Raw genomic sequence first — 27,546 nt, 5'->3', positions numbered from 1 at the left:
TGTGGAACAAGGTTTTTAGTGCAGTTTGTCCAAATAAAGCCCCTTCACAGGATCGAGTACCCACATAGAAATGTGGACTCCCAGGTGAGGATTTAAAAATGCAACAAACCGCTGCTTTGTTTTGCGAAATTTTGTTTGATCGATGGGGTACTCTTGACATTGCGCCTAATACCCTTTCTGCCGCTGTGTGAGGGCGTGGGAAGAAAAGTGGCACCTCAATTGTCTTGTGTATGTGGAAAGTGTAAAATGACGTATGAAGAAATTTAGTGTTTATTCTCAAAATCAAGCCTCTACTTGGGGACCAATATCATTGGATTCCTCCGAGGTCTGTGACTGCAGCTTATTGACTCTTCTCAGTGAGAGGCGATGAGGGCAACCTTCTGTGACAGAAATAGCATTTCACAGGAGTACTGGAGCTCAAAAGGAGGCCCCCATAGTCTCGTCAATACTACATTGAGATCGAAGGCTAGTGGATTTCGTGGAAGAATTACTCATTTGAGGCTCACCATGAAAACCTTCACAACAGATTTAAGAGACAAATGCCCACTCTACATGTAGGTTTGTACCACTAGGTGCAGGCATATGGAATTGCACGCTAATCCTGCTTTCTGAGAGTACAGTAAGAAGCAGATTATATCTTGCATTGCAGCTGTAAGGCTACATTTCCCCTTTGGAGCATAGCAAGCTTGTGTGGTAGGTTTGCACATTTCAGACGAAATTTGCATGCTATCCACAAAGATCTAGTTATCACATCGCAGATAACAGGTTCATTTTCCTGAGCTTTGGATGTCTGTGTAGGCCCTGAGGCAGTGTGAGGAGGTCTGTTCATAGTTGTGTGGATGATCATCTCCAGTAGCATCGAATACCAGGGATGTCTCATCCAAACTGGTGCAACCAGAATGAGGGGCACAGATGTTTCCCTCATCTTCCTCACTACATATGGTTAAGAGACACTGGAGGAAATGAGTAAGGGAAGATCCCTGACCAATTCACCTGTATGCCTTTGCCTACGGACTTTAGGTGTGGGTATCTAGAGGCGAAGCTTTGGTTATTTTGAGTTTAACTATGGCCAACATAGATTGTGGGTGTGCTCCATCTTTGAAAGTACCTTTGAAATACCAAGGGAATAATTTCCCATTTGTGTACTTGCTGATGTGTCCTGCTCAAGAGATCCACAAAGTTATTCTCCACTCCAAACGGATTCTTTGCCAAGAGTTCAATGTGGTTGCCGAATGTCAAACTGTTTACAGCAGTGCTGAAAGCTGGGGCGAAGGATAAAATATATAGCAGTCATGTTTTCCTCCCTTGCTAGGTCTGATTTTCCCTGAATAATGGTGGAAAATGCTCAGACTGACAAATGGATTTCTGTCAGCATCAAGCAATTGACATCCCAACCCTGTTATTTCTGCATGCAGGTATCTCGTACAGTCATGTACCTGCGGTGTGCAGCCCTAGCCAGGAGTGAAGAATCCATGTGCATCGTCAGCTGCTGTTCACGGTCCAGAAATAGCTAGTGTTCAAGAAAGGAGCTTGTTACTGGGCAGTCTATCACCAGCACTGGTTCTTCTCACTGACACTGCTCTGGACCACTGCCTCGCTAGACACTCCTTTAGTGGGTACATAAGTAATCTTGCATGAGATGCATGAAGCCATGATCCTAAACAGTTTCATCACAGTCCTTATAGTAAGAGGAAGAAATGACAGACAGCAGATTTTGAAATGCCATGACCCTCTTGGTAGGGTAGGCTGGCAGTGTTTAACAGCTCCTAAAAATGTCAAGTTCGGTGAGGTTGAAGATGAGACTGTTTCGCACGGACAGTGACCACTAGCTCGCGTAATACACTGCTACGAGAGTCTGTGCTAAGCACTGCTGGAGACTGCTGCTCTTATCAATCACCTGGGTGTGGGAACATGTAAGTGGCATCACCATGCAGGTGTGATGCCACCACAGCTAAGAATTTGGTGAATACCTTTGTGCCACTGTGACCTGAAGTGCAAAACTCTGAACGGATAGTATTGTCCACTTAGCACAAAACTGAGGTAGCAGTGATGCTCCAGATGTGTATAAGTGGAAGTAGGGGTCCTTGAGGGGGAGGGTGGCAGCCTTCTGAGAGTAGCAGCATACCGACATCACGTAATGTGGTAATTATGACATGTTCTGACAGGATGCATTGATACAGCGGCCTGAGGTCTAGGGTAGGTCCCAAAGTACAGTGCTTATTCAGGATGGGGAAGCACAGGGAGTACACACCCCTGTCCCTGATGAGCAGGGGACAGTTGTTTCAACACCGCCTGTACTTAGCCCTGCAATAGTCGTATATGCTCTGGACTCATTGGGAGTTGATGAGGCAGCATGTTTTTACTGCAGAACTTCTGAGAGCACCCACTTGTTGGAGTTTATTTCGTCCCCCTGTGGAAAGAATACATTTTCGCTCAGAGCCCTCCATCTGATGTTTGATCAGGGAGGTGGGGGGTCAAGCACTGTTTGGTAGTAGAAGCACCCATACAGGAATCACCTCTACCTGTGCAGTTTTAGCCACCTCTTCCATAGATTTTGGAATTGTACAACTCATGAAATGGCTGCTGTAGCTGGTATCCCCGTCTTAAGCGTTGAAACAGTTTGAGACCCATCTTGTTTGTGTAGGTAAAAGGCAGACTTGTTGAGTTTGCATAGCACCCATTGCTTTAGCAGTGTACACCTTTTGATATTTTAAAGCAGCTAGTCCACTTGTAGACTGGAAAGGGTTCCCATCAGATAGAACATTTAAAAATGATGAATCCCAGGTTTGCGCAAGGGTTTCACTGGGTAGGATTGTAAGTCAGTTACCTTGGGGGTCAACTGCACAGTATTTAAGGGTCTTCACCCATTCCCAGGAAGAAGAGGCTCCAAATATGGGTCCCATCTCATAAAAACTCCTCATCTGAGTCAGTGCGAGAAAGAGTAGATGGATTTCAGGAGACTGAAAGAGGGGGTGTGTGAGGGGGATGTCTGAATGTGGTGGAGGTCAGGGAATCTAGGATGAAATTATGGTGGTGGACTAGTGCCCTTGTGTAGGAAGTTGGCTCTGTATGTGCTATTTCAAAGTAAGGAATAGCATGCACAGAGTCCAAGGGTTCCCCTTAGAGGTAAAATAGTGGTAAAAATAGATAATACTAATGCTCTATTTTGTGGTAGTGTGGTCGAGCAGTAGGCTTATCCAAGGAGTAGTGTTAAGCATTTGTTGTACATACACATAGACAATAAATGAGGTACACACACTCAGAGACAAATCCAGCCAATAGGTTTTGTTATAGAAAATGAAAATGTCACTTACCCAGTGTACATCTGTTCGTGGCATCAGTCGCTGAGATTCACATGGTATGCATGAGCTCGCCATCTGGTGTTGGGTCGGAGTGTTACAAGTTGTTTTTCTTCGAAGAAGTGTTTGAGTCACGGGACCGAGTGACTCCTCCTTCTGTGCTCATTGCGCATGGGCGTCGACTCCATCTTCGATTGTTTTCCCCGCAGAGGGTGAGGTAGGAGTTGTACTATAGTAATAGTGCCCGCGCAATGAAAAATGTAAGTATGTACCTATTAAAGGATTAAATAATATATATACAAATGTACAAAATTGAAGGTAACTTCTGAACTGCTACAGGCTTCCGGGGAGGTTGGTGGGTCCATGTGAATCTCAGCGACTGATGCCACGAACAGATGTACACTGGGTAAGTGACATTTTCAGTTCGATGGCATCTGTCGCTGTAGATACACATGGTATGCATAGACTAGTAAGCAGTTAGTTCCCCATAAGCGGTGGTTTAGCCTGTAGGAGTAGAAGTTGTCTGAAATAGAGTTCTTAATACAGCTTGACCTACTGTAGCTTGTTGTGCGGATAGCACATCTATACAGTAGTGTTTGGTGAATGTGTGAGGCGTAGACCAAGTGGCTGCCTTACATATTTCCTGCATTGGGATGTTTCCTAAAAAGGCCATTGAAGCACCTTTTTTCCTTGTTGAATGTGCCCTGGGAGTAATGGGCAGTTGTCTTTTTGCTTTAAGGTAGCAGATTTGGATGCATTTAACTATCCATCTGGCTATACCTTGTTTTGATATTGGGTTACCTGCATGAGGTTTTTGGAATGCAATAAATAGCTGTTTAGTCTTTCTGATGTTTTTTGTTCTGTCAATGTAGTACATTAATGCTCTTTTGACATCTAATGTATGTAGTGCTCTTTCAGCCACAGAATCTGGCTGTGGGAAAAAAACTGGTAGTTCTACCGTTTGATTTAGATGGAATGGTGAAATAACTTTTGGTAAAAATTTTGGATTAGGTCGTAGGACGACCTTATTTTTATGTATTTGTATAAAAGGCTCTTGTGTTGTGAACGCTTGAATTTCACTTACTCTTCTTAGAGATGTAATGGCGATGAGAAAGGCAACTTTCCAGGTTAGGAATTGTATTCCGCAAGAGTGCATGGGTTCGAAAGGTGGGGCCATGAGTCTTGTTAGAACCACGTTTAGGTTCCATGAAGGAACAGGTGGTGTTCTTGGTGGTATAATTCTTTTAAGCCCTTCTATGAATGCTTTGATAACTGGTATCCTATACAAGGAAGTTGAATAGGTAGTTTGCAGGTATGCAGATATTGCTGCAAGGTGTATTTTAATAGAAGAGAAGGCTAGTTTTGCTTTTTGTAAATGGAGCAAGTAATTTACTATATGTTTTGGAGTTGCGTCTAGTGGTTGTATCTGATTATGATGGCAGTACCAAACAAATCTTTTCCACTTACTTGCGTAGCAGTGCCTAGTGGATGGCCTTCTGGCCTGCTTTATGACCTCCATACACTCTTGGCTAAGTTGTAAGTGTCCGAATTCTAGGATTTCAGGAGCCAGATTGCTAGATTCAGCGATGCTGGGTCCGGGTGTCTGATCTGTTGGTTGTGTTGCGTTAACAGATCTGGTTTGTTGGGCAGTTTGATGTGTGGTACTACAGACAGATCTAGCAGTGTTGTGTACCAGGGTTGTCTTGCCCACGTTGGTGCTATTAAAATGAGTTTGAGTTTGTTTTGACTCAATTTGTTTACTAGGTAAGGAAGGAGAGGGAGAGGAGGAAAAGCGTAAGCAAATATTCCTGACCAGTTCATCCATAGGGCATTGCCTTGGGATTGCTTGTGTGGGTATCTGGACGCGAAGTTTTGGCATTTTGCGTTCTCTTTTGTTGCAAATAAGTCTATTTGTGGTGTTCCCCAGAGTGTGAAGTAGGTGTTCAGAATCTGTGGGTGGATTTCCCATTCGTGGACTTGCTGGTGATCTCGAGAGAGATTGTCTGCCAGCTGATTCTGGATTCCCGGAATAAACTGTGCTATTAGACCAATTTGATGGTGGATTGCCCACTTCCATATTTTTTGAGCTAACAAGCTTAACTGCGTTGAATGTGTTCCTCCTTGTTTGTTTAGATAATACATCGTTGTCATGTTGTCTGTTTTGACAAGGATGTATTTGTGGGTTATGATTGGTTGGAAAGCTTTTAGTGCTTGAAAAACTGCTAATAATTCTAGATGATTTATATGCAGTTTTGTTTGATGTATGTTCCATTGTCCTCTTATGTTGTGTTGATTGAGATGTGCTCCCCACCCTGTCATGGAAGCATCTGTTGTTATTACGTACTGTGGCACTGGGTCTTGGAAAGGCCGCCCTATGTTTAAATTTATACTGTTCCACCATAGAAGCGAGAGGTAAGTTTGGCGGTCTAGCAACACCAGATCTAGAAGGTGACCCTGTGCTTGAGACCACTGTGAGGCGAGGCACTGTTGTAAGGGCCTCATGTGCAGTCTTGCGTTTGGGACAATGGCTATGCATGAGGACATCATGCCTAGGAGCTGTAGTATTGTTCTTGCTTGTATTGTTTGGTTTGGAGACATGTGTTGAATGACTCTGTTGAAATTGTGGATCCTTTGTGGAGTTGGCGTTGCTACTCCTTTTGTCGTGTCTATTATGGCTCCTAGATATTGCTGTACTTTGCTTGGCAGAATGTTTGATTTTGCAAAGTTGACGGTGAACCCTAGTTTGTAGAGGGTTTGTATGACTTGATTTGTGTGGTTTGAGCATTGTGTGAGCGAACTGGTTTTGATTAGCCAGTCGTCTAGATACGGGAACACATGTATTTGCTGCCTTCTGATGTGTGCAGCGACTACTGCTAGGCATTTTGTGAATACTCTTGGAGCGGTTGTTAAACCAAAAGGCAATACTTTGAATTGGTAATGTATTCCTTTGAATACAAACCTTAGATATTTCCTGTGTGATTGATGTATTGGTATATGGAAATATGCGTCTTTGAGGTCTAGGGTTGTCATGTAGTTGTGTTTTTTGAGCAATGGTAACACTTCTTGTAGTGTGACCATGTGAAAGTGGTCTGATTTGATGAATGTGTTTACTACTCTGAGGTCTAGAATTGGTCTGAGTGTTTCGTCCTTTTTTGGTATCAAGAAGTACAGTGAATAAACTCCTGTGTTTATTTGTGTGCTTGGTACTAATTCTATTGCATTTTTTTGCAGTAGTGCTTGAACTTCTATCTCTAGAAGCTGTGAATGGTGTTTTGATAAATTTTGTGATTTTGGTGGTATGTCTGGAGGGAATTGCAGGAATTCTATGCAATAACCATGTTGGATAATTGCTAGGACCCATGTGTCTGTAGTTATTTTGTCCCATGCTTCGTAATATTGGCGTATCCTCCCCCCCACAGGTGTTGTGTGGGAGGGGTGAGTGACGTGGGAGTCACTGCTTGTTGTTAGTGGTTTTGGGGCTTTGAAATCTTCCTCTATTCCTAGGGAATTGCCCCCCTCTATACTGGCCCCGAAAACCTCCCCTGTACTGTCCCTGGTAGGTGGACGGTACGGACTGTGAGGTGCTAGCTTGTGTGGCCTGACCCAGAAACCCTCCTCTAAAAGGTGTTTTGCGGAAGGTGTTATAAGATCCTCTGCTCTGCGGGGAGTAGAGTGCGCCCATGGCCTTGGCAGTGTCAGTGTCCTTCTTGAGCTTTTCAATGGCTGTGTCGACCTCCGGACCGAACAGAAGTTTTTCGTTTACTGGCATGTTAAGTACTGCCTGCTGAATTTCTGGCTTGAATCCAGACGTTCTGAGCCATGCGTGCCTACGGATGGTAACCGACGTATTAATGGTCCTTGCGGCCGTGTCTGCTGCATCCATGGAGGAGCGTATTTGATTGTTGGAAATGTTTTGACCCTCCTCAACAACCTGTTTTGCTCTTTTTTGCAGATCTTTTGGGAGATGTTCAATGAGATGCTGCATTTCATCCCAGTGGGCTCTGTCGTATCGTGCTAGCAGCGCTTGTGAATTTGCGATGCGCCACTGGTTTGCTGCTTGGACAGCAACCCTCTTCCCGGCTGCATCGAACTTCCTGCTTTCTTTATCTGGGGGAGGTGCATCCCCAGAAGTGTGTGAATTTGCCCGTTTTCTGGCAGCCCCTACCACCACAGAATCTGGTGGCAGCTGAGAGGTGATGAATACAGGGTCTGTAGGAGGCGCCTTGTATTTTTGTCCACCCTAGGCGTCACTGCCCTACTTTTAACTGGCTCCTTGAAAATGTCCTTTGCATGGCGTAGCATGCCTGGGAGCATTGGCAGGCTTTGGTAGGAGCTGTGGGTTGAAGAGAGGGTGTTAAATAAAAAATCATCCTCTACTTGTTCCGAGTGTAGTTCCACATTATGAAATAGTGCTGCTCTAGCCACCACTTGTGAATAGGCTGTGCTGTCTTCCGGTGGTGATGGCCTAGTTGGGTATGTGTCTGGGCTGTTATCAGACACTGGTGCGTCGTACAAGTCCCACGCATCCTGATCTTGGTCATCGTGGCTCATGGCGGTGTGAGCTGGCGAAGCCGGAGTTACAGGTGGAGGCGAGGGAGGAGGTGTTACCTTTTGTGCTGTTTGCTGTTTGTTGCTGAGGAGTAAACTGAAGCGTTCTCTTTCTTTTGACAGGTGGAAGGGTACTGATCTTCCCAGTCCCCTGCTGAATAAAGATACGCTTTTGCGTGTGATCCACGTCAGTGGATTGCAGTTCTTGTTCAAATCTATGTTTCTTCATTTGTGAAGACATAGAATGCTCTTCAGTATAGGAGCCTGAAACAGGGTCTGATGTCGCTTGTTTGGGCTCCGAAAACCCTGTTGATGTTTTTTTCGGCTCCGAGGTAACCTTCCTCTTTTTCTGTGCCGAAAATTCTTGGCCTCTATGGTCTTCGGCGCCACTGTCTCGGCGTCGATCCGTGTCGACACCGAACTCTCGGTGTCGATGCTTCTGTTTAGCACTCTCTCGGTCCCGAGGAGGCTGCGTGCCGGTGTCTCGACCGAAGTCGGACGATCTCGACACTGAATGGGCCTTTTTCGGTGCCGATTGTTGGTCACCGAGAATTTGGGTGGAGCCATGGCCGGTTGGCAGTGGCGTCCCCTGGGCCTTCTTTCCTTTTTTAAGTTCTGATCTCGACGTCTTACTCACAGTTTTTGTAGAGTCTAGTTCGTCGGAGTCTGAATCCTGGATGGAAAAGGATTCCTCCTGTTCCTCTTCTGTCTCGAACTGTCGACGCTCCTTTGGCGTGGACGCCATCTGCAGTCTTCTCGCTCGACGGTCGCGCAGAGTTTTTCGGGACCGGAACGCCCGACAGGCCTCACAGGATTCTTCGCTGTGCTCGGGTGACAGGCACAGGTTACAGACCGAGTGTTGGTCCGTATAAGGATATTTGTTGTGGCATTCGGGGCAGAATCGAAACGGGGTCCGTTCCATCGGCGTTGTTCTCCACGCGGTCGGGCCGACTAGGCCCCGACGGTGTGCCGAAATCTACCCCGAAGGGCACCGAAGCGCTTCGATGTTCAATGCGTCGTCGTATGTGTCTATCTCGAACCGGATCGCAACGATACCGTCGAAAATCTTCCGTTTTCAGCTATCTTTCCGTTCCGAAACCCGGAGCGACAGGAACACGTCCGAACCCGATGGCGGAAAGAAAACAATCGAAGATGGAGTCGACGCCCATGCGCAATGAGCACAGAAGGAGGAGTCACTCGGTCCCGTGACTCGAAAACACTTCTTCGAAGAAAAACAACTTGTAACACTCCGACCCAACACCAGATGGCGAGCTCATGCATACCATGTGTATCTACAGCGACAGATGCCATCGAACATATCTTTTCTTAGTTTATTTTAAGAACCACAGGTTCAAATTTAACATGTAATATCTTGTTTGAAAGGTATTGCAGGTAAGTACATTAGGAACTTTGAATCATTTCAATTGCATGTATACTTTTCAAGTTATTCACAAATAGCTACTTTAAAAGTGGACACTTAGTGCAATTTTCACAGTTCCTGGGGGAGGTAAGTTTTTGTTAGTTTTACCAGGTAAGTAAGACACTTACAGGGTTCAGTTCTTGGTCCAAGGTAGCCCACCGTTGGGGGTTCAGAGCAACCCCAAAGTCACCACACCAGCAGCTCAGGGCCGGTCAGGTGCAGAGTTCAAAGTGGTGCCCAAAACGCATAGGCTAGAATGGAGAGAAGGGGGTGCCCCGGTTCCGGTCTGCTTGCAGGTAAGTACCCGCGTCTTCGGAGGGCAGACCAGGGGGGTTTTGTAGGGCACCGGGGGGGACACAAGCCCACACAGAAATTTCACCCTCAGCAGCGCGGGGGCGGCCGGGTGCAGTGTAGAAACAAGCGTCGGGTTTTCAATGTTAGTCTATGAAAGATCAACGGATCTCTTCAGCGCTGCAGGCAGGCAAGGGGGGGCTTCCTCGGGGAAACCTCCACTTGGGCAAGGGAGAGGGACTCCTGGGGGTCACTTCTGCAGTGAAGGTCCGGTCCTTCAGGTCCTGGGGGCTGCGGGTGCAGGGTCTTTTCCAGGCGTCGGGACTTAGGTTTCAGAGAGTCGCGGTCAGGGGAAGCCTCGGGATTCCCTCTGCAGGCGGCGCTGTGGGGGCTCAGGGGGGACAGGTTTTGGTACTCACAGTCGTAGAGTAGTCCGGGGGTCCTCCCTGAGGTGTTGGTTCTCCACCAGCCGAGTCGGGGTCGCCGGGTGCAGTGTTGCAAGTCTCACGCTTCTTGCGGGGAGTTGCAGGGTTCTTTAAAGCTGCTTCTAGAGACAAAGTTGCAGTCTTTTTGGAGCAGGTCCGCTGTCCTCGGGAGTTTCTTGTCGTCGTCGGAGCAGGGCAGTCCTCAGAGGATTCAGAGGTCGCTGGTCCCTTTGGAAGGCGTCGCTGGAGCAGAGTTCTTTGGAAGGCAGGAGACAGGCCGGTGAGTTTCTGGAGCCAAGGCAGTTGTCGTCTTCTGGTCTTCCTCTGCAGGGGTTTTCAGCTAGGCAGTCCTTCTTCTTGTAGTTTGCAGGAATCTCCTTTTCTAGGGTTCAGGGTAGCTCTTAAATACTAAATTTAAGGGCGTGTTTAGGTCTGGGGGGTTAGTAGCCAATGGCTACTAGCCCTGAGGGTGGGTACACCCTCTTTGTGCCTCCTCCCAAGGGGAGGGGGTCACAATCCTAACCCTATTGGGGGAATCCTCCATCTGCAAGATGGAGGATTTCTAAAAGTTAGAGTCACCTCAGCTCAGGACACCTTAGGGGCTGTCCTGACTGGCCAGTGACTCCTCCTTGTTATTCTCATTATTTTCTCCGGCCTTGCCGCCAAAAGTGGGGGCTGGGGCCGGAGGGGGCGGGCAACTCCACTAGCTGGAGTGTCCTGCGGTGCTGTGACAAAGGGGTGAGCCTTTGAGGCTCACCGCCAGGTGTTACAGCTCCTGCCTGGGGGAGGTGTTAGCATCTCCACCCAGTGCAGGCTTTGTTACTGGCCTCAGAGTGACAAAGGCACTCTCCCCATGGGGCCAGCAACATGTCTCTAGTGTGGCAGGCTGCTGGAACTAGTCAGCCTACACAGACAGTCGGTTAAGTTTCAGGGGGCACCTCTAAGGTGCCCTCTGGGGTGTATTTTGCAATAAAATGTACACTGGCATCAGTGTGCATTTATTGTGCTGAGAAGTTTGATACCAAACTTCCCAGTTTTCAGTGTAGCCATTATGGTGCTGTGGAGTTCGTGTTTGACAGACTCCCAGACCATATACTCTTATGGCTACCCTGCACTTACAATGTCTAAGGTTTGGTTTAGACACTGTAGGGGTACCATGCTCATGCACTGGTACCCTCACCTATGGTATAGTGCACCCTGCCTTAGGGCTGTAAGGCCTGCTAGAGGGGTGTCTTACCTATACTGCATAGGCAGTGAGAGGCTGGCATGGCACCCTGAGGGGAGTGCCATGTCGACTTACTCGTTTTGTCCTCACTAGCACACACAAGCTGGCAAGCAGTGTGTCTGTGCTGAGTGAGAGGTCTCCAGGGTGGCATAAGACATGCTGCAGCCCTTAGAGACCTTCCTTGGCATCAGGGCCCTTGGTACTAGAAGTACCAGTTACAAGGGACTTATCTGGATGCCAGGGTCTGCCAATTGTGGATACAAAAGTACAGGTTAGGGAAAGAACACTGGTGCTGGGGCCTGGTTAGCAGGCCTCAGCACACTTTCAATTGTAAACATAGCATCAGCAAAGGCAAAAAGTCAGGGGGCAACCATGCCAAGGAGGCATTTCCTTACACCTTGTCCCAACATTTCTTTGGGATCGAGGAACATAGGCTTGAGGCACAGCCTTTGTCCTGGGCCCTTGGACTGTAGAAGGGTTACTAACTGTTCTGTGATGTTGGTGCTCTCAGATGTAAAAAAAAAACTGAGACATTGTACATCCTGAGCTTGGGGGAAGGCCTAATGGACCCCTCCATCATAGACTTCCTTGATGTCTTTGAGGTTAAAGACGTCTGGTATGTTGGTGAGTTTCAACACTATGTTGTGATGGCCACATCAGCAATCTAGCTGGTATCTTAGTGCCCTTTTTTAAAAGCCTCAAGTAGGGCATGTGGGCTCCTTGTGCTATGGGGAGAGGCAGAGATTACAGACCAGGCAGTGAACTGAGAACAGGTATTTGATATTACAACTTGGGCAAAACTGGAAGGGTGTTTTACACACACACCGTCATCCCTGAACTGTCATTTTTAGTATGACCAGAGTCCTCGCCAGGAGCCAGTGCGATTCAGAACTGAAGAGAACCCAGCCACTAGTGTTGTAGAAGCCGATTCTTATGATGAATCCGAATACTTGACTGGAAAGGAAAGCAGCACAAAACTCAGTCTCAGAGCTTGAAGACAATACCCAACCCCATTTGGAGTATTTGTCCTGGTGCACTGTGGGGTAAAGGCAAAGCCACGTGATAAGAGGCAGAAGAAGCCTTCAAACAAAAAACTTAAAAACTCCTGTGTCCCATACCAGATGGCATAAGTACACACAAGCATATCCCTCTACAGCAACATATGCTACAAACTGAATCCACTGCAAGTGACCAAACTGATTCAGGTGAATGGAAACAGAGACAATAGTTAAAGCAGGACAATTACACAAAGTGCAATGCCCAGGCGATCTGGGATGTTGGGGAAAAAACTAAAATGGGTCAACCTGGCAGTTTAAAAAAAAAAAAAAAAAAAAAAAAAAAAAAAAAACAAGCCTTGAAATGTTACTTGCTTAAGATAAACAGTTGACAACTCGGGTCAGACTAGCATTAGAGTCTGGTTTTGACACTGTCCATTTTACTATTCTAAAAATCCAGATAACAACCTTTACTGCAAAATCAGTCACATCAAGAGCAGTCAAATAAGGAAGACCATTTTTTACCCTGCTTGCTGGTCTCCCAGATCTCAGTGCCCAGGCTGCTTCCAGACACACTGACATCACCTTGGTCCAAACAGATACCATTCTGCTTCTTGGCAAAGCGTGGCGGCATTCGTGAGGCAAGAACCCGGCCTTTAGCTGGTGCCTAGGAAACACAAAGACAACTTGACATGAAATATTAGGTGTAGAACTTGGGCTACGTCGTACAGTAGTATTACTGGAACCTCATGCTTTTGAGAAGGGATCCTGGATCACCTCCGACATTAGCACGGAAGCCGAAAAAGACTCCTGGTGATGATACCTCACTTTGGATATCTTGGGCCATGCACTCCTGGCGATACCTAGCCCAGAAAGCCTTGGACTGGTGATCATATTGCTCGGCCGTGACACCAGGAGTTCACACGTCCAGATTTACAAGGAAAGGTAAGAAACCTTTCGTTCCTCACCCCAAACACTGTATGCTGATAGTACACACTAGTACAAAGTTTCTTGCAGAGCCACAGGAATCACATTCAGAGAGCACATCATTTGTACCATCAGATAACACCTGCCTGCACAGCCTGCTCTTTCTTCCGGCGCTGCTCCTCCTCCAGCAGACGGCGCTGTTTCTTGGTCAATGCTTCAATAAAAGCCTCTGGTACAACAGCGTGGGCATCAGACTCCTCTCCTGAGCAGGTAAGACGATTTTCCAGAACAGAATCTGAAAGCATAAACCAGATTTAGTTTTCAGACCATAACTGGAATCAATTAATCACTCACAAGCACACTTGTTTTTAAAGCACACAAGTGCCTGTTACGCGTAGTGGGAAAAGCTGGCTGTACAGTACATAGAGTAGAGACTCCTTACATGCTTTGTACTGTGCATGAAAAACTAAAAAGAAATCTTTGTTCACACAGCATGAATACAGTTCCATGTGATACAAACCAGAATCAATTATGAATTATATGAAAAAAAATTAAATACAAATAGGCAAAGGGGAAAGTTCTTTCCCTGTAATCACACTACTTCATGAACACTGACTATCTCCGAGCAAGCAGGGTCCCAAAGCACTTCACAAGAGACCAACTATCCTTTGTAATGCTGGAAATTTGGGCACATTCTTATTCTACAGAGTATATGCAAACATGTAGCTTATAAATCAAATACAATTTATCAATAACAGCCTTTTGGGTGACAAACTGAGCAGTACCATTTCCCAGTGAGAAAGAAAGAAAACAGTAACTTCTCTGTAACTATGGTTTTGTAGCTTGAAAATTGTAGATTCGCATACACTGCACAATCCCGCCATCTAGTGGTTTGGTCCAGATGCGTCTTCACTTTCTTTAAAACTTATTTTGTCGGTAGTCGAAATAGGCTGTATGTCGTCAACCATAATTCCACAATGCCACAGCGTGCCCACAATTTTAGATTTTTTTTCTTCTACAAACTTCCTGCAATGGTGAGGTAGCAGGGTGGCATGTGATGAAGAGTTTAGAGCTGCAATACCAAAATTGTAAGTATCTGGCTTTCTTTGCAGCATAAGATCTCTTCTAGATTTACACAGATTAGGTAGCAGTAAGACCTGCCTTGTGGTGATGCGTAGAAGAGAAAGTGGAAGCAAAAATGTCTCCAAGCACAGCTTGTCAAACTTCAACCTCTTTGCGTGAATGCAAGTCAACGCAGTAACGCGTTGTGAAAGTATGCTGTGGAGGCCCACGTGGTTGCTTTGCCTATATCCTGCAGAAAGACACTGGCCATAAAGGCCACTGTAGCGCTCTTTCCCAGTGGACTGCGCTGTTGGCTTAGTGAGCAAAGGACTGGAACCAAGTTTGTTTGCTACACTGCAACACAGCTGAGTAGTGTATACAGTCCATAGATTCAGCTGTTGCTAGAGCTTCAGCTGAATGACCCACAAAGTGTTGTGTTTTCCGGATACTGTGTGTCACTTACATGTAGTACATGGCCGCGCCCTCCGGGCATCCAATATGTATAGAGCCTTTTCAGCTGCATGGAAAGCCTTTTTAAATAAAGCCGATCTAGTGATAGTCTGATTAATGTGAAAAGGAGTGATGACTTTGGTAACCTTTTTTTGATGTGTCCTCAGTCCAGGGGGTCCCCAGAGGCTTAACAGGGGCTGTAAAGAAATGGCTCCCTGTTGCAGTTACCCCCCACTTTTTGCCTGATACTGATGCTGACTTGACTGAGAAGTGTGCTGGGACCCTGCTAACCAGGCCCCAGCACCAGTGTTCTTTCACCTAAAATGTACCATTGATCCCACAATTGGCACACCCTGGCATCCAGATAAGTCCCTTGTAACTGGTACCTCTGGTACCAAGGGCCCTGATGCCAGGGAAGGTCTCTAAGGGCTGCAGCATGTATTATGCCACCCTAGAGACCCCTCACTCAGCCCAGACCCACTGCTTACCAGCTTGTGTGTGCTAGTGAGAACAAAATGAGTAAGTCGACATGGCACTCCCCTCAGGGTGCCATGCCAGCCTCTCACTGCCTATGCAGTATAGGTAAGACACCCCTGTAGCAGGCCTTACAGCCCTAAGGCAGGGTGCACTATACCATAGGTGAGGGTACCAGTGCATGAGCACTGTGCCCCTACAGTGTCTAAGCAAAACCTTAGACATTGTAAGTGCAGGGTAGCCATAAGAGTATATGGTCTGGGAGTCTGTTTTACACGAACTCCACAGCACCATAATGGCTACACTGAAAACTGGGAAGTTTGGTATCAAACTTCTCAGCACAATAAATGCACACTGATGCCAGTGTACATTTTATTGCAAAATACACCCCAGAGGGCACCTTAGAGGTGCCCCCTGAAACTTAACCGACTATCTGTGTAGGCTGACTAGTTCCAGCAGCCTGCCACACTAGAGACATGTTGCTGGCCCCATGGGGAGAGTGCCTTTGTCACTCTGAGGACAGTAACAAAGCCTGCACCGAGTGGAGATGCTAACACCTCCCCCAGGCAGGAGCTGTAACACCTGGCGGTGAGCCTCAAAGGCTCACCCCTTTGTCACAGCACCGCAGGACACTCCAGCTAGTGGAGTTGCCCGCCCCCTCCGGCCCCGGCCCCCACTTTTGGCGGCAAGGCCGGAGAAAATAATGAGAATAACAAGGAGGAGTCACTGGCCAGTCAGGACAGCCCCTAAGGTGTCCTGAGCTGAGGTGACTAACTTTTAAAAATCCTCCATCTTGCAGATGGAGGATTCCCCCAATAGGGTTAGGATTGTGACCCCCTCCCCTTGGGAGGAGACACAAAGAGGGTGTACCCACCCTCAGGGCTAGTAGCCATTGGCTACTAACCCCCCAGACCTAAACACGCCCTTAAATTTAGTATTTAAGGGCTACCCTGAACCCTAGAAAATTAGATTCCTGCAACAACAAGAAGGACTGCCTAGCTGAAAACCCCTGCAGAGGAAGACCAGAAGACAACAACTGCCTTGGCTCCAGAAACTCACCGGCCTGTCTCCTGCCTTCCAAAGAACTCTGCTCCAGCGACGCCTTCCAAAGGGACCAGCGACCTCTGAATCCTCGGAGGACTGCCCTGCTTCGACGACGACAAGAAACTCCCGAGGACAGCGGACCTGCTCCAAAAAGACTGCAACTTTGTTTCAAGAAGCAGCTTTAAAGAACCCTGCAACTCCCCGCAAGAAGCGTGAGACTTGCAACACTGCACCCGGCGACCCCGACTCGGCTGGTGGAGAACCAACACCTCAGGGAGGACCCCGGACTACTCTACGACTGAGTACCAAAACCTGTCCCCCCTGAGCCCCCACAGCGCCGCCTGCAGAGGGAATCCCGAGGCTTCCCCTGACCGCGACTCTCTGAAACCTAAGTCCCGACGCCTGGAAAAGACCCTGCACCCGCAGCCCCCAGGACCTGAAGGACCGGACTTTCACTGCAGAAGTGACCCCCAGGAGTCCCTCTCCCTTGCCCAAGTGGAGGTTTCCCCGAGGAAGCCCCCCCTTGCCTGCCTGCAGCGCTGAAGAGATCCCTTGATCTCTCATTGACTAACATTGCAAACCCAACGCTTGTTTCTACACTGCACCCGGCCGCCCCCGCGCTGCTGAGGGTGAAATTTCTGTGTGGGCTTGTGTCCCCCCCGGTGCCCTACAAAACCCCCCTGGTCTGCCCTCCGAAGACGCGGGTACTTACCTGCAAGCAGACCGGAACCGGGGCACCCCCTTCTCTCCATTCTAGCCTATGCGTTTTGGGCACCACTTTGGACTCTGCACCTGACCGGCCCTGAGCTGCTGGTGTGGTGACTTTGGCGTTGCTCTGAACCCCCAACGGTGGGCTACCTTGGACCAAGAACTGAACCCTGTAAGTGTCTTACTTACCTGGTAAAACTAACAAAAACTTACCTCCCCCAGGAACTGCGAAAATTGCACTGTGTCCACTTTTAAAGTAGCTATTTGTGAATAACTTGAAAAGTATACATGCAATTGAAATGATTCAAAGTTCCTAATGTACTTACCTGCAATACCTTTCAAACAAGATATTACATGTTAAATTTGAACCTGTGGTTCTTAAAATAAACTAAGAAAAGATATTTTTCTATAACAAAACCTATTGGCTGGATTTGTCTCGGAGTGTGTGTACCTCATTTATTGTCTATGTGTATGTACAACAAATGCTTAACACTACTCCTTGGATAAGCCTACTGCTCGACCACACTACCACAAAATAGAGCATTAGTATTATCTATTTTTACCACTATTTTACCTCTAAGGGGAACCCTTGGACTCTGTGCATGCTATTCCTTACTTTGAAATAGCACATACAGAGCCAACTTCCTACATTGGTGGATCAGCGGTGGGGTACAAGACTTTGCATTTGCTGGACTACTCAGCCAATACCTGATCACACGACAAATTCCAAAATTGTCATTAGAAATTGATTTTTGCAATTTGAAAAGTTTTCTAAATTCTTAAAAGACCTGCTAGGGCCTTGTGTTAGATCCTGTTTAGCATTTCTTTTAGAGTTTAAACGTTTGTAAAAGTTTGAATTAGAACCTAGAACTAGTTGTAGATTCTTAAAAAGTATTCCAACTTTTAGAAGCAAAATGTCTAGCACAGATGTGACTTTGGTGGAACTCGACACCACACCTTACCTCCATCTACAGATGAGAGAGCTAAGGTCACTCTGTAAACTAAAGAAAATAACAATGGGCCCCAAACCTACCAAAGTACAGCTCCAGGAGCTTTTGGCAGAGTTTGAAAAGGCCAACCCCTCTGAGGGTGGCAACTCAGAGGATGAAGATAGTGACTTGGAGGGAAATTCCCCCCCTCCAGTCCTACTTAGGGAGAGCAGGGCTACTCAAGCCCTGACTCCACAAATAATAGTCAGAGATGCTGGTTCCCTCACAGGAGGGACCAACAACTCTGAAATCACTGAGGATAACCCCAGTGAAGAGGACATCCAGTTAGCCAGGATGGCCAAAAGATTGGCTTTGGAAAGACAGATCCTAGCCATAGAGAGGGAAAGACAAGAGATGGGCCTAGGACCCATCAATGGTGGCAGCAACTTAAATAGGGTCAGAGATTCTCCTGACATGTTGAAAATCCCCAAAGGGATTGTAACTAAATATGAAGATGGTGATGACATCACCAAATGGTTCACAGCTTTTGAGAGGGCTTGTGTAACCAGAAAAGTGAACAGATCTCACTGGGGTGCTCTCCTTTGGGAAATGTTCACAGGAAAGTGTAGGGATAGACTCCTCACACTCTCTGGAAAAGATGCAGAATCTTATGACCTCATGAAGGGTACCCTGATTGAGGGCTTTGGATTCTCCACTGAGGAGTATAGGATTAGATTCAGGGGGGCTCAAAAATCCTCGAGCCAGACCTGGGTTGACTTTGTAGACTACTCAGTAAAAACACTAGATGGTTGGATTCAAGGCAGTGGTGTAAGTAATTATGATGGGCTGTACAATTTATTTGTGAAAGAACACCTGTTAAGTAATTGTTTCAATGATAAACTGCATCAGCATCTGGTAGACCTAGGACCAATTTCTCCCCAAGAATTGGGAAAGAAGGCGGACCATTGGGTCAAGACTAGGGTGTCCAAAACTTCCACAGGGGGTGACCAAAAGAAAGGGGTCACAAAACCTCCCCAGAGGAAAGGTGGTGAGACAGCAAAAAATAAAAATAGTAAAGAGTCTTCTACAGGCCCCCAAAAACCTGCACAGGAGGGTGGGCCCAGAACCTCTTCACAAACCAATCCTGGGTACAAGGGTAAAAACTTTGATCCCAAAAAGGCCTGGTGTCGAAACTGTAGTCAGTCTGGACACCAAACTGGAGACTAGGCCTGTCCCAAGAAAAGTTCCACTCCAAACTCCAATCCAGGTAACTCTGGAATGGCTAGTCTCCAAGTGGGATCAACAGTGTGCCCAGAGCAAATCAGGGTCCACACTGAAGCTACTCTAGTCTCTGAGGGTGGGGTGGATTTAGCCACACTAGCTGCCTGGCCTCCTAACATGCAAAAATACAGGCAGCAGCTCTGTATTAATGGGACAAGTGTAGAGGGCCTGAGGGATACAGGTGCCAGTGTCACCATGGTGACAGAGAAACTGGTTTCCCCTGGCCAATACCTGACTGGAAAAACTTATACAGTCACCAATGCTGACAATCAAACTAAAGCACATCCCATGGCAATGGTAACTTTAGAATGGGGAGGGGTCAATGGCCTGAAACAGGTGGTGGTCTCCAAACATCCCAGTAGACTGTCTGCTTGGAAATGACCTGGAGTCCTCAGCATGGGCTGAGGTAGAACTAAAAACCCATGCAGCCATGCTGGGTATCCCTGAACTGGTGTGTGTAAAAACAAGAGCACAATGCAAGGCACAGGGTGAAAAAGTAGAGCTGGAGTCTGGAAAAATGGCCCAGCCTACCAAGAGAAAAGGAAAGTCAGTTGGGAAACCAACTGCAACACAGTCAGAAAAAGAGAACCTCTCTTCTCAGGAAGAAGTTCTGCCCTCTGAGGGAACTGAGCCTTTGGAGCTTGAACCTTATCAGGTTGAGCTCTTAGGCCCAGGGGGACCCTCAAGGGAGGAGCTGTGTAAGGGACAAGAAACCTGTCCCTCTCTTGAAGGCCTTAGGCAGCAAGCTGCTGAAGAGTCCAAGGGCAAGAAAAATGGAACACATAGGGTCTATTGGGAAGATGGACTCCTGTACACTGAGGCCAGAGACCCCAAACCTGGTGCCACTAGGAGAGTGGTAGTGCCTCAGTCGTTCAGAGAGTTTATTCTGACCTTAGCCCATGATATTCCCCTTGCTGGGCATTTGGGACAAACCAAGACGTGGGAGAGGTTAGTCAACCACTTCTACTGGCCCAATATGTCCCAGAAGGTTAAGGAGTTTTGCCTCTCCTGCCCCACCTGTCAATCCAGTGGTAAGACAGGTGGGCACCCAAAGGCCCCCCTCATTCCACTTCCAGTGGTGGGGGTCCCCTTTGAAAGAGTGGGTGTGGACATAGTTGGTCCACTGGAACCTCCCACAGCCTCAGGAAATATGTACATCCTAGTAGTAGTGGATCATGCTACTAGGTATCCTGAAGCTATTCCCCTTAGGTCGACTACTGCCCCTGCAGTAGCCAAGGCCCTCATTGGTATCTTTAACAGAGTGGGTTTCCCTAAGGAGGTGGTGTCTGACAGAGGTACCAACTTCATGTCAGCATACCTAAAACACATGTGGAATGAGTGTGGAGTGACTTACAAATTCACTACACCATACCATCCACAAACTAATGGCTTAGTTGAGAGATTCAACAAGACATTAAAAGGCATGATCATGGGGCTCCCAGAAAAACTCAAAAGGAGATGGGATGTCCTCTTGCCATGTCTGCTTTTCGCTTACAGAGAGGTGCCACAGAAGGGAGTAGGATTCTCACCCTTTGAACTTCTGTTTGGTCATCCTGTAAGGGGACCACTTGCTCTTGTTAAAGAAGGCTGGGAGAGACCTCTTCATGAGCCTAAACAAGACATAGTGGACTATGTACTTGGCCTTCGCTCTAGAATGGCAGAGTACATGGAAAAGGCAACCAAAAACCTTGAGGCCAGCCAACAGCTCCAGAAGTTTTGGTATGACCAAAAGGCTGCAATGGTTGAGTTCCAACCAGGGCAGAAAGTCTGGGTTCTGGAGCCTGTGGCTCCCAGGGCACTTCAGGACAAATGGAATGGCCCTTACCCAGTGCTAGAAAGGAAGAGTCAGGTCACCTACCTGGTGGACCTGGGCACAAGCAGGAGCCCCAAGAGGGTGATCCATGTGAACCGCCTTAAGCTCTTCCATGACAGGGCTGATGTGAATCTGTTGATGGTAACAGATGAGGATCAGGAGGCAGAGAGTGAACCTCTCCCTGATCTTCTGTCATCAGACCCAAAAGATGGCTCAGTAGATGGGGTGATCTACTCAGACACCCTCTCTGGCCAACAGCAAGCTGATTGTAGGAGAGTCCTACAACAGTTTCCTGGACTCTTCTCCTTAACCCCTGGTCAGACACACCTGTGTACCCATGATGTGGACACAGGAGACAGCATGCCTGTCAAAAACAAAATCTTTAGACAGTCTGACCATGTTAAGGAAAGCATCAAGGTGGAAGTCCACAAGATGCTAGAATTGGGAGTAATTGAGCGCTCTGACAGCCCCTGGGCTAGCCCAGTGGTCTTAGTCCCCAAACCTCACACCAAAGATGGAAAGAAAGAGATGAGGTTGTGTGGATTACAGAGGGCTCAATTCTGTCACCAAGACAGATGCTCATCCAATTCCTAGAGCTGATGAGCTCATAGATAAATTAGGTGCTGCCAAATTCTTAAGTACCTTTGACTTGACAGCAGGGTACTGGCAAATAAAAATGGCACCTGGAGCAAAAGAGAAAACAGCATTCTCCACACCTGATGGGCATTATCAGTTTACTGTTATGCCCTTTGGTTTAAAGAATGCCCCTGCCACCTTCCAAAGGTTGGTGAATCAAGTCCTTGCTGGCTTGGAGTCCTTTAGCACAGCTTATCTTGATGATATTGCTGTCTTTAGCTCCACCTGGCAGGATCACCTGGTCCACCTGAAGAAGGTTTTGAAGGCCCTGCAATCTGCAGACCTCTCTATCAAGGCATCCAAATGCCAGGTAGGGCAGGGAACTGTGGTTTACTTGGGCCACCTTGTAGGTGGAGGCCAAGTTCAGCCACTCCAACCCAAGATCCAGACTATTCTGGACTGGGTAGCTCCAAAAACCCAGACTCAAGTCAGGGCATTCCTTGGCTTGACTGGGTATTACAGGAGGTTTGTGAAGGGATATGGATCCATTGTGACAGCCCTCACTGAACTCACCTCCAAGAAAATGCCCAAGAAAGTGAACTGGACTGTGGAATGCCAACAGGCCTTTGACACCCTGAAACAAGCAATGTGCTCAGCACCAGTTCTAAAAGCTCCAGATTATTCTAAGCAGTTCATTGTGCAGACAGATGCCTCTGAACATGGGATAGGGGCAGTTTTGTCCCAAACAAATGATGATGGCCTTGACCAGCCTGTTGCTTTCATTAGCAGGAGGTTACTCCCCAGGGAGCAGCGTTGGAGTGCCATTGAGAGGGAGGCCTTTGCTGTGGTTTGGTCCCTGAAGAAGCTGAGACCATACCTCTTTGGGACTCACTTCCTAGTTCAAACTGACCACAGACCTCTCAAATGGCTGATGCAAATGAAAGGTGAAAATCCTAAACTGTTGAGGTGGTCCATCTCCCTACAGGGAATGGACTTTATAGTGGAACACAGACCTGGGACTGCCCATGCCAATGCAGATGGCCTTTCCAGGTTCTTCCACTTAGAAAATGAAGACTCTCTTGGGAAAGGTTAGTCTCATCCTCTTTCGTTTGGGGGGGGGGGGGGGGGGGGGGGTTGTGTAAGGAAATGCCTCCTTGGCATGGTTGCCCCCTGACTTTTTGCCTTTGCTGATGCTATGTTTACAATTGAAAGTGTGCTGAGGCCTGCTAACCAGGCCCCAGCACCAGTGTTCTTTCCCTAACCTGTACTTTTGTATCCACAATTGGCAGACCCTGGCATCCAGATAAGTCCCTTGTAACTGGTACTCCTAGTACCAAGGGCCCTGATGCCAAGGAAGGTCTCTAAGGGCTGGAGCATGTCTTATGCCACCCTGGAGACCTCTCACTCAGCACAGACACACTGCTTGCCAGCTTGTGTGTGCTAGTGAGGACAAAACGAGTAAGTCGACATGGCACTCCCCTCAGGGTGCCATGCCAGCCTCTCACTGCCTATGCAGTATAGGTAAGACACCCCTCTAGCAGGCCTTACAGCCCTAAGGCAGGGTGCACTATACCATAGGTGAGGGTACCAGTGCATGAGCATGGTACCCCTACAGTGTCTAAACAACACCTTAGACATTGTAAGTGCAGGGTAGCCATAAGAGTATATGGTCTGGGAGTCTGTCAAACACGAACTCCACAGCACCATAATGGCTACACTGAAAACTGGGAAGTTTGGTATCAAACTTCTCAGCACAATAAATGCACACTGATGCCAGTGTACATTTTATTGCAAAATACACCCCAGAGGGCACCTTAGAGGTGCCCCCTGAAACTTTTTTTTTTTTTTTTTTTTTTTAAATCTGTTTATTAAACACATCACACGAATAACCGTACATGTCACTCGAATTAGTAAGTGAATAAACATTTTTCCCTTGTCATGTGCCTCTGCACGTACTTGTAATTCCCATACAGTACGGTTACATTTTTAATGTACTGACATACAACTTAACTTGAAACAATTTAGAACAATAGCAGTAGGCATATCTATAGTTTTACTTAAGTATATTTAATAGTATTCTAAGTGACTACGGTAACATTCAGCTATATAGGCATGAGGTATGTTAGTGCTTGTTTGCATGTTATATGGTTTGTATTGGGGCGAGGGCAGGGGTAACAGGGCATCGGCCTCTTCTGTCAATTTGTGTGTTCATGTCTGGGTGAAGTTGCGCTTATTATCCAACTGTACATTTTCGGGCTGATATGGCGAGGTTAGTTAAGGTACTACGTCAGGTGTGATATGTTTTTTTTTTCTCTTTTTTTTCGTGATTGCTTAGTATTTACTTACAGGCTGTTTTGTTCATGTCACGTATTTCAAGGGGGGTATTTATCATCTCTAGACTCTATTTGTACTACAAAGTGGTCCCAGTGTTCGGCACCCTCTTGTATCTGGCCTCTGAGTTGCAGCTGTTTTAGAGTGTGGGCCTCCGCTAGTGTGGAGCAGTGTAAGGCTGCAAGCCAAGCGTGATAGGGTGGGGCATTAGGGGCCTTCCAGTGTGTAGCGATCAATCGTTTGTATATTACAAACGCAAGATCTATAAACTTGTGAGTATGTTTTTCATTCTTGCCCCGGCGACGTATGCCCAGCAAGCAGGATTCTGGTGTGGGAGGAAGCGTGTTTTCTATTATATCTGCAACCGTCTCGGTGATGCGGCACCAGCCAGTATGTATTGCGCGGCATTCCCAAACCATATGGTAGAAATTTGCTGCAGGGGTTGCACATCTAGGGCATTCTGGTTTAGAGTTTGGGTATATTTTGTTGATACGGGACGGAGATAGATATGCTTGATGAATATAATTGAATTGGGTATATCTTAGTCTAACGTTACGGGATACAGTTTTAATCGTGGTAAGGGCAGCTTTCCAGGACTTCTGGTCGACTGGTGTGGGGAGGACCCCATCCCAGCGGCTTTTAACTTGGGTCAGAGCAGTACAGGTATCTGTAAGGAGTATTTTATATAATTTAGTAATGCTGCCCTTTATATTTCCTTTAGTGAGTAATGAGGTGAGTAGAGGGGATTCGTCGGGTTCATTTAGGTTGCGCCCCCAAAAGTTTTGTAGAAGTTTGTTAATGGCATTAAATGTTAAGAAGGCCCCAGGTTGCATGATACAGGCAGAAACGAGTTCTGCAAAAGTGCTTGCTTTAGAGCACGAGTACAGGTCCCCCGTGTTCAATGTCTTGGTTACCCGTATATCATGGTGCTGGGAGAGAGCTTGGACGCCTGGTACCTGAGCCAAAGGTATTGCAGGCGAGTAAGGGGGAGTTGGGGTTTTGCCCTGAACATATCTCCGCCAGCAGTATCTGGCTGTTTCTACCAGGGGATTTCTGTTAGATGGGTAAGGAGGTTTGGACATAAGTGATGTCAATATCGTTTGTGGTGCCACACAAGACATTATCGCTGTACATTCTGGGGTGGGTGGTTCGTTAAGCCATGTGGTTATCCATTGGAGTTGGGCTGCTGCATAGTATAACTCAAAGTTCGGCATGCCGAGTCCACCTTCCTCCTGTGGATATTGTGTAATGGCTAGGGCTACTCTCCGTCTGTCCCTGCCCCACAGCAAATCTGTTAGCAGGGAATGTAGTTTATGAAAGAATGAACGTGGTAGGGACAATGGTAGGGACAATGGGAGCGCCATGAAATAATATAAAAATCTAGGTAATATTAACATTTTAGCTATGGCCGTTCGGCCCATGGGTGATAGTGGGAGGGAGCTCCAAAATGCCATAGATCCCCGAGTTGAGCGTAGCAGCCTATCGAAATTGCCCTCGCGTAGGTCTGTCATGGAGTGGTAGACCTGAATCCCCAGATATTTAAAGGTCTGGTATGCCCATGTCAGTTGGTGTAGTGGTAATAACGTTTGCTTCTCAGTGGGTATACGGGTAAGCGGGAAAATACATGATTTCGCCCAATTAACGCATAGGCCAGAGGATAAAGCAAAGTTATCCAGGATTTGTATAACTTCTGTGAGGGAGGAGGTATAGTTCCGCAAATATATTAAAGCATCATCCGCGTATAAGGAAATAATATGGTATATGTTGGATTCTCGGATGCCCCATCTGCTTGCCCAGCTGCGGAGTTTAATTGCCAATGGCTCCATAGCTATTGCAAATAATAAAGGGGATAGAGGGCATCCTTGTCTAGTGCCTCTTCCGATGGGGAACGCCTCTGATATCATTTGGCCCGTTTTAACGCGGGCTGTTGGTTTTGCGTATAGCGTGGCAATCCAGTTGATGAAACCGGTTTGAAAGCCGAACGCCTTCAGTGTGCGGAAGAGATATTCCCATCCGAGCGTGTCGAACGCCTTCTCTATGTCCAATGCCACAGCCACTGCCTCAGTTTCTGTGGCATTGTGTAATATACGTATTAGGCGTCTTATGTTTAGAAAAGTGTTCCTCCCTGGTACAAATCCAGATTGATCATGATGGATTAAGTCTGATAAATAAGGGAGTAGCCTATTTGCTAGGATTTTCCCCAGGAGTTTACAGTCAGTATTTAACAGGGAGAGTGGTCTATAGGATTTGACATCAAGTGGGTCGCGTCCTGGTTTTGGTAGCACCACTATCAATGCTTCGCGCATGGAATCTGGCAACTGCTTTCTATTTCGTGCCTCATTAAATACCTCGATCAAAGGCTGTAGGAGATGAGCGGATAATGAGCTATAATATTCCATTGGTAGTCCGTCTGAGCCAGGGGTTTTACCACGTGCCATTTGAGAGAGAGCTGTGCGTAGTTCTTCGCTAGTGATGGGACCATCCAATGTGGCAGCGCTATCAATGATATTCCTATTTTGGGGAATCAATGAGAGGAGTTCAGAAAGTTGTTGTTCATTTGGAGGGTTAGTGGGCTGATATAGGGAGCAATAATATGTATGAAAGGACTTATTGATTCCGGCTTGAGTGTTAATCACTTCCCCTGTGTGTGTTCTTATCGCGCCTATAGGTGAGGACTGTAATGGTTGTCGGACCAACCATGCTAGTAGTTTGCCCGATCTGTCACCTTCAGCATGCTGCCGGGCTTTAAAATGTCTATAGTCATGTCTGCTGAGTCTGGCATCAGCTTCTTTGTAGTCAGATTTTAGCGAGTTTAGTGTTTCAAGCGAGGTCACGCTAGTGGTGGCTTCGGTCTCTACCTTGCGCATTTTAGATTCTATCTCTAGTAGTTCCCTGTTAAGCATTCTTTTGACCCCTAATGAGGCTGCAAGGCAGTGGCCGCGTATAACCACTTTATGAGCGTCCCATTCCGTGGCGCGCGCTGTTGCTGTGTTTTTATTTAATGCAAAATAATCCGATAGGCATTTAGCTAGTTCAGCATGATAAGGAGGATCTATGAGGGCATCTGGTTGTAAACGCCATGTGGGAATGCACGTATGTGTGCGACCCATTCTCAGGGTAGCTTGAAGCGGATTATGATCAGATATTGTGCGAGCCAGGTAGCCTGATGTGATTATCTTTGGAATGATGTCTTTTGATGCGAATATCATATCTATTCTAGTGCATAATTTATGCACTGGGGAGTAGAAAGAGTATTCGCGGTGTGTGGGGTGGCCAGTTCTCCAAATTTCACTTAGCCTATTATTGGAGGCCCACTCAGCAAGTTCGAGTGAAGCACGTTTAGCTAGGGTATTATCCAACGGAGGGGTAGAGCGGTCTCTGTGAATGTCTAATACGCAATTAAAGTCACCGCCCCAAATGGTATCCATCTCCGGATCATTGAGTTTACTACTGTTAAGTGTCCGTAGAAATTCCCATTGATTTGAATTGGGAGTATATATTGATGCTAATGCCATGGGATCCCCATCTAGGGCACCCTCCAAAAGGACATATCGGCCACCTGGGTCACATTGTACGCGGGACGTAACATAGGGGACCCCAGGGGCTATCCAAATCGCCACTCCCCTAGCATATGTTGAAAAGGTGGTGCCATATAATTGTCCTTTCCATTTAACTTTTGTATACTCCAAAGAGGGCTTAGCCAGATGTGTCTCTTGTAACATGGCGAAATGTATTTGATGTCTCCTAA

At 47.0% G+C, this 27,546-nt stretch overlaps 1 protein-coding gene across 6 annotated transcripts in view; it reads right to left on the bottom strand.

Annotated features, from left to right (window-relative positions):
• Positions 1-27,546, bottom strand: part of PRRC2B (proline rich coiled-coil 2B) — a 635,269-nt gene that overhangs the window by 220,169 nt on the left and 387,554 nt on the right. For all 6 annotated transcript variants that reach the window (XM_069237079.1, XM_069237080.1, XM_069237081.1 and 3 more), the window contains 2 exons: positions 13,277-13,425; positions 12,729-12,870 (listed from right to left, as the gene is read on the bottom strand). In XM_069237079.1, the coding sequence (XP_069093180.1) occupies positions 12,729-12,870; positions 13,277-13,425 (291 nt within the window). The remainder of the gene's footprint in view (positions 1-12,728; positions 12,871-13,276; positions 13,426-27,546) is intronic.

Source organism: Pleurodeles waltl, chromosome 6, assembly GCF_031143425.1.
Source record: "Pleurodeles waltl isolate 20211129_DDA chromosome 6, aPleWal1.hap1.20221129, whole genome shotgun sequence".
Lineage (NCBI taxonomy): Eukaryota > Metazoa > Chordata > Amphibia > Caudata > Salamandridae > Pleurodeles > Pleurodeles waltl.
The sequence above is the reverse complement of the archived record's forward strand: the minus strand, read 5'-3'. Positions and strand labels throughout refer to the sequence as shown.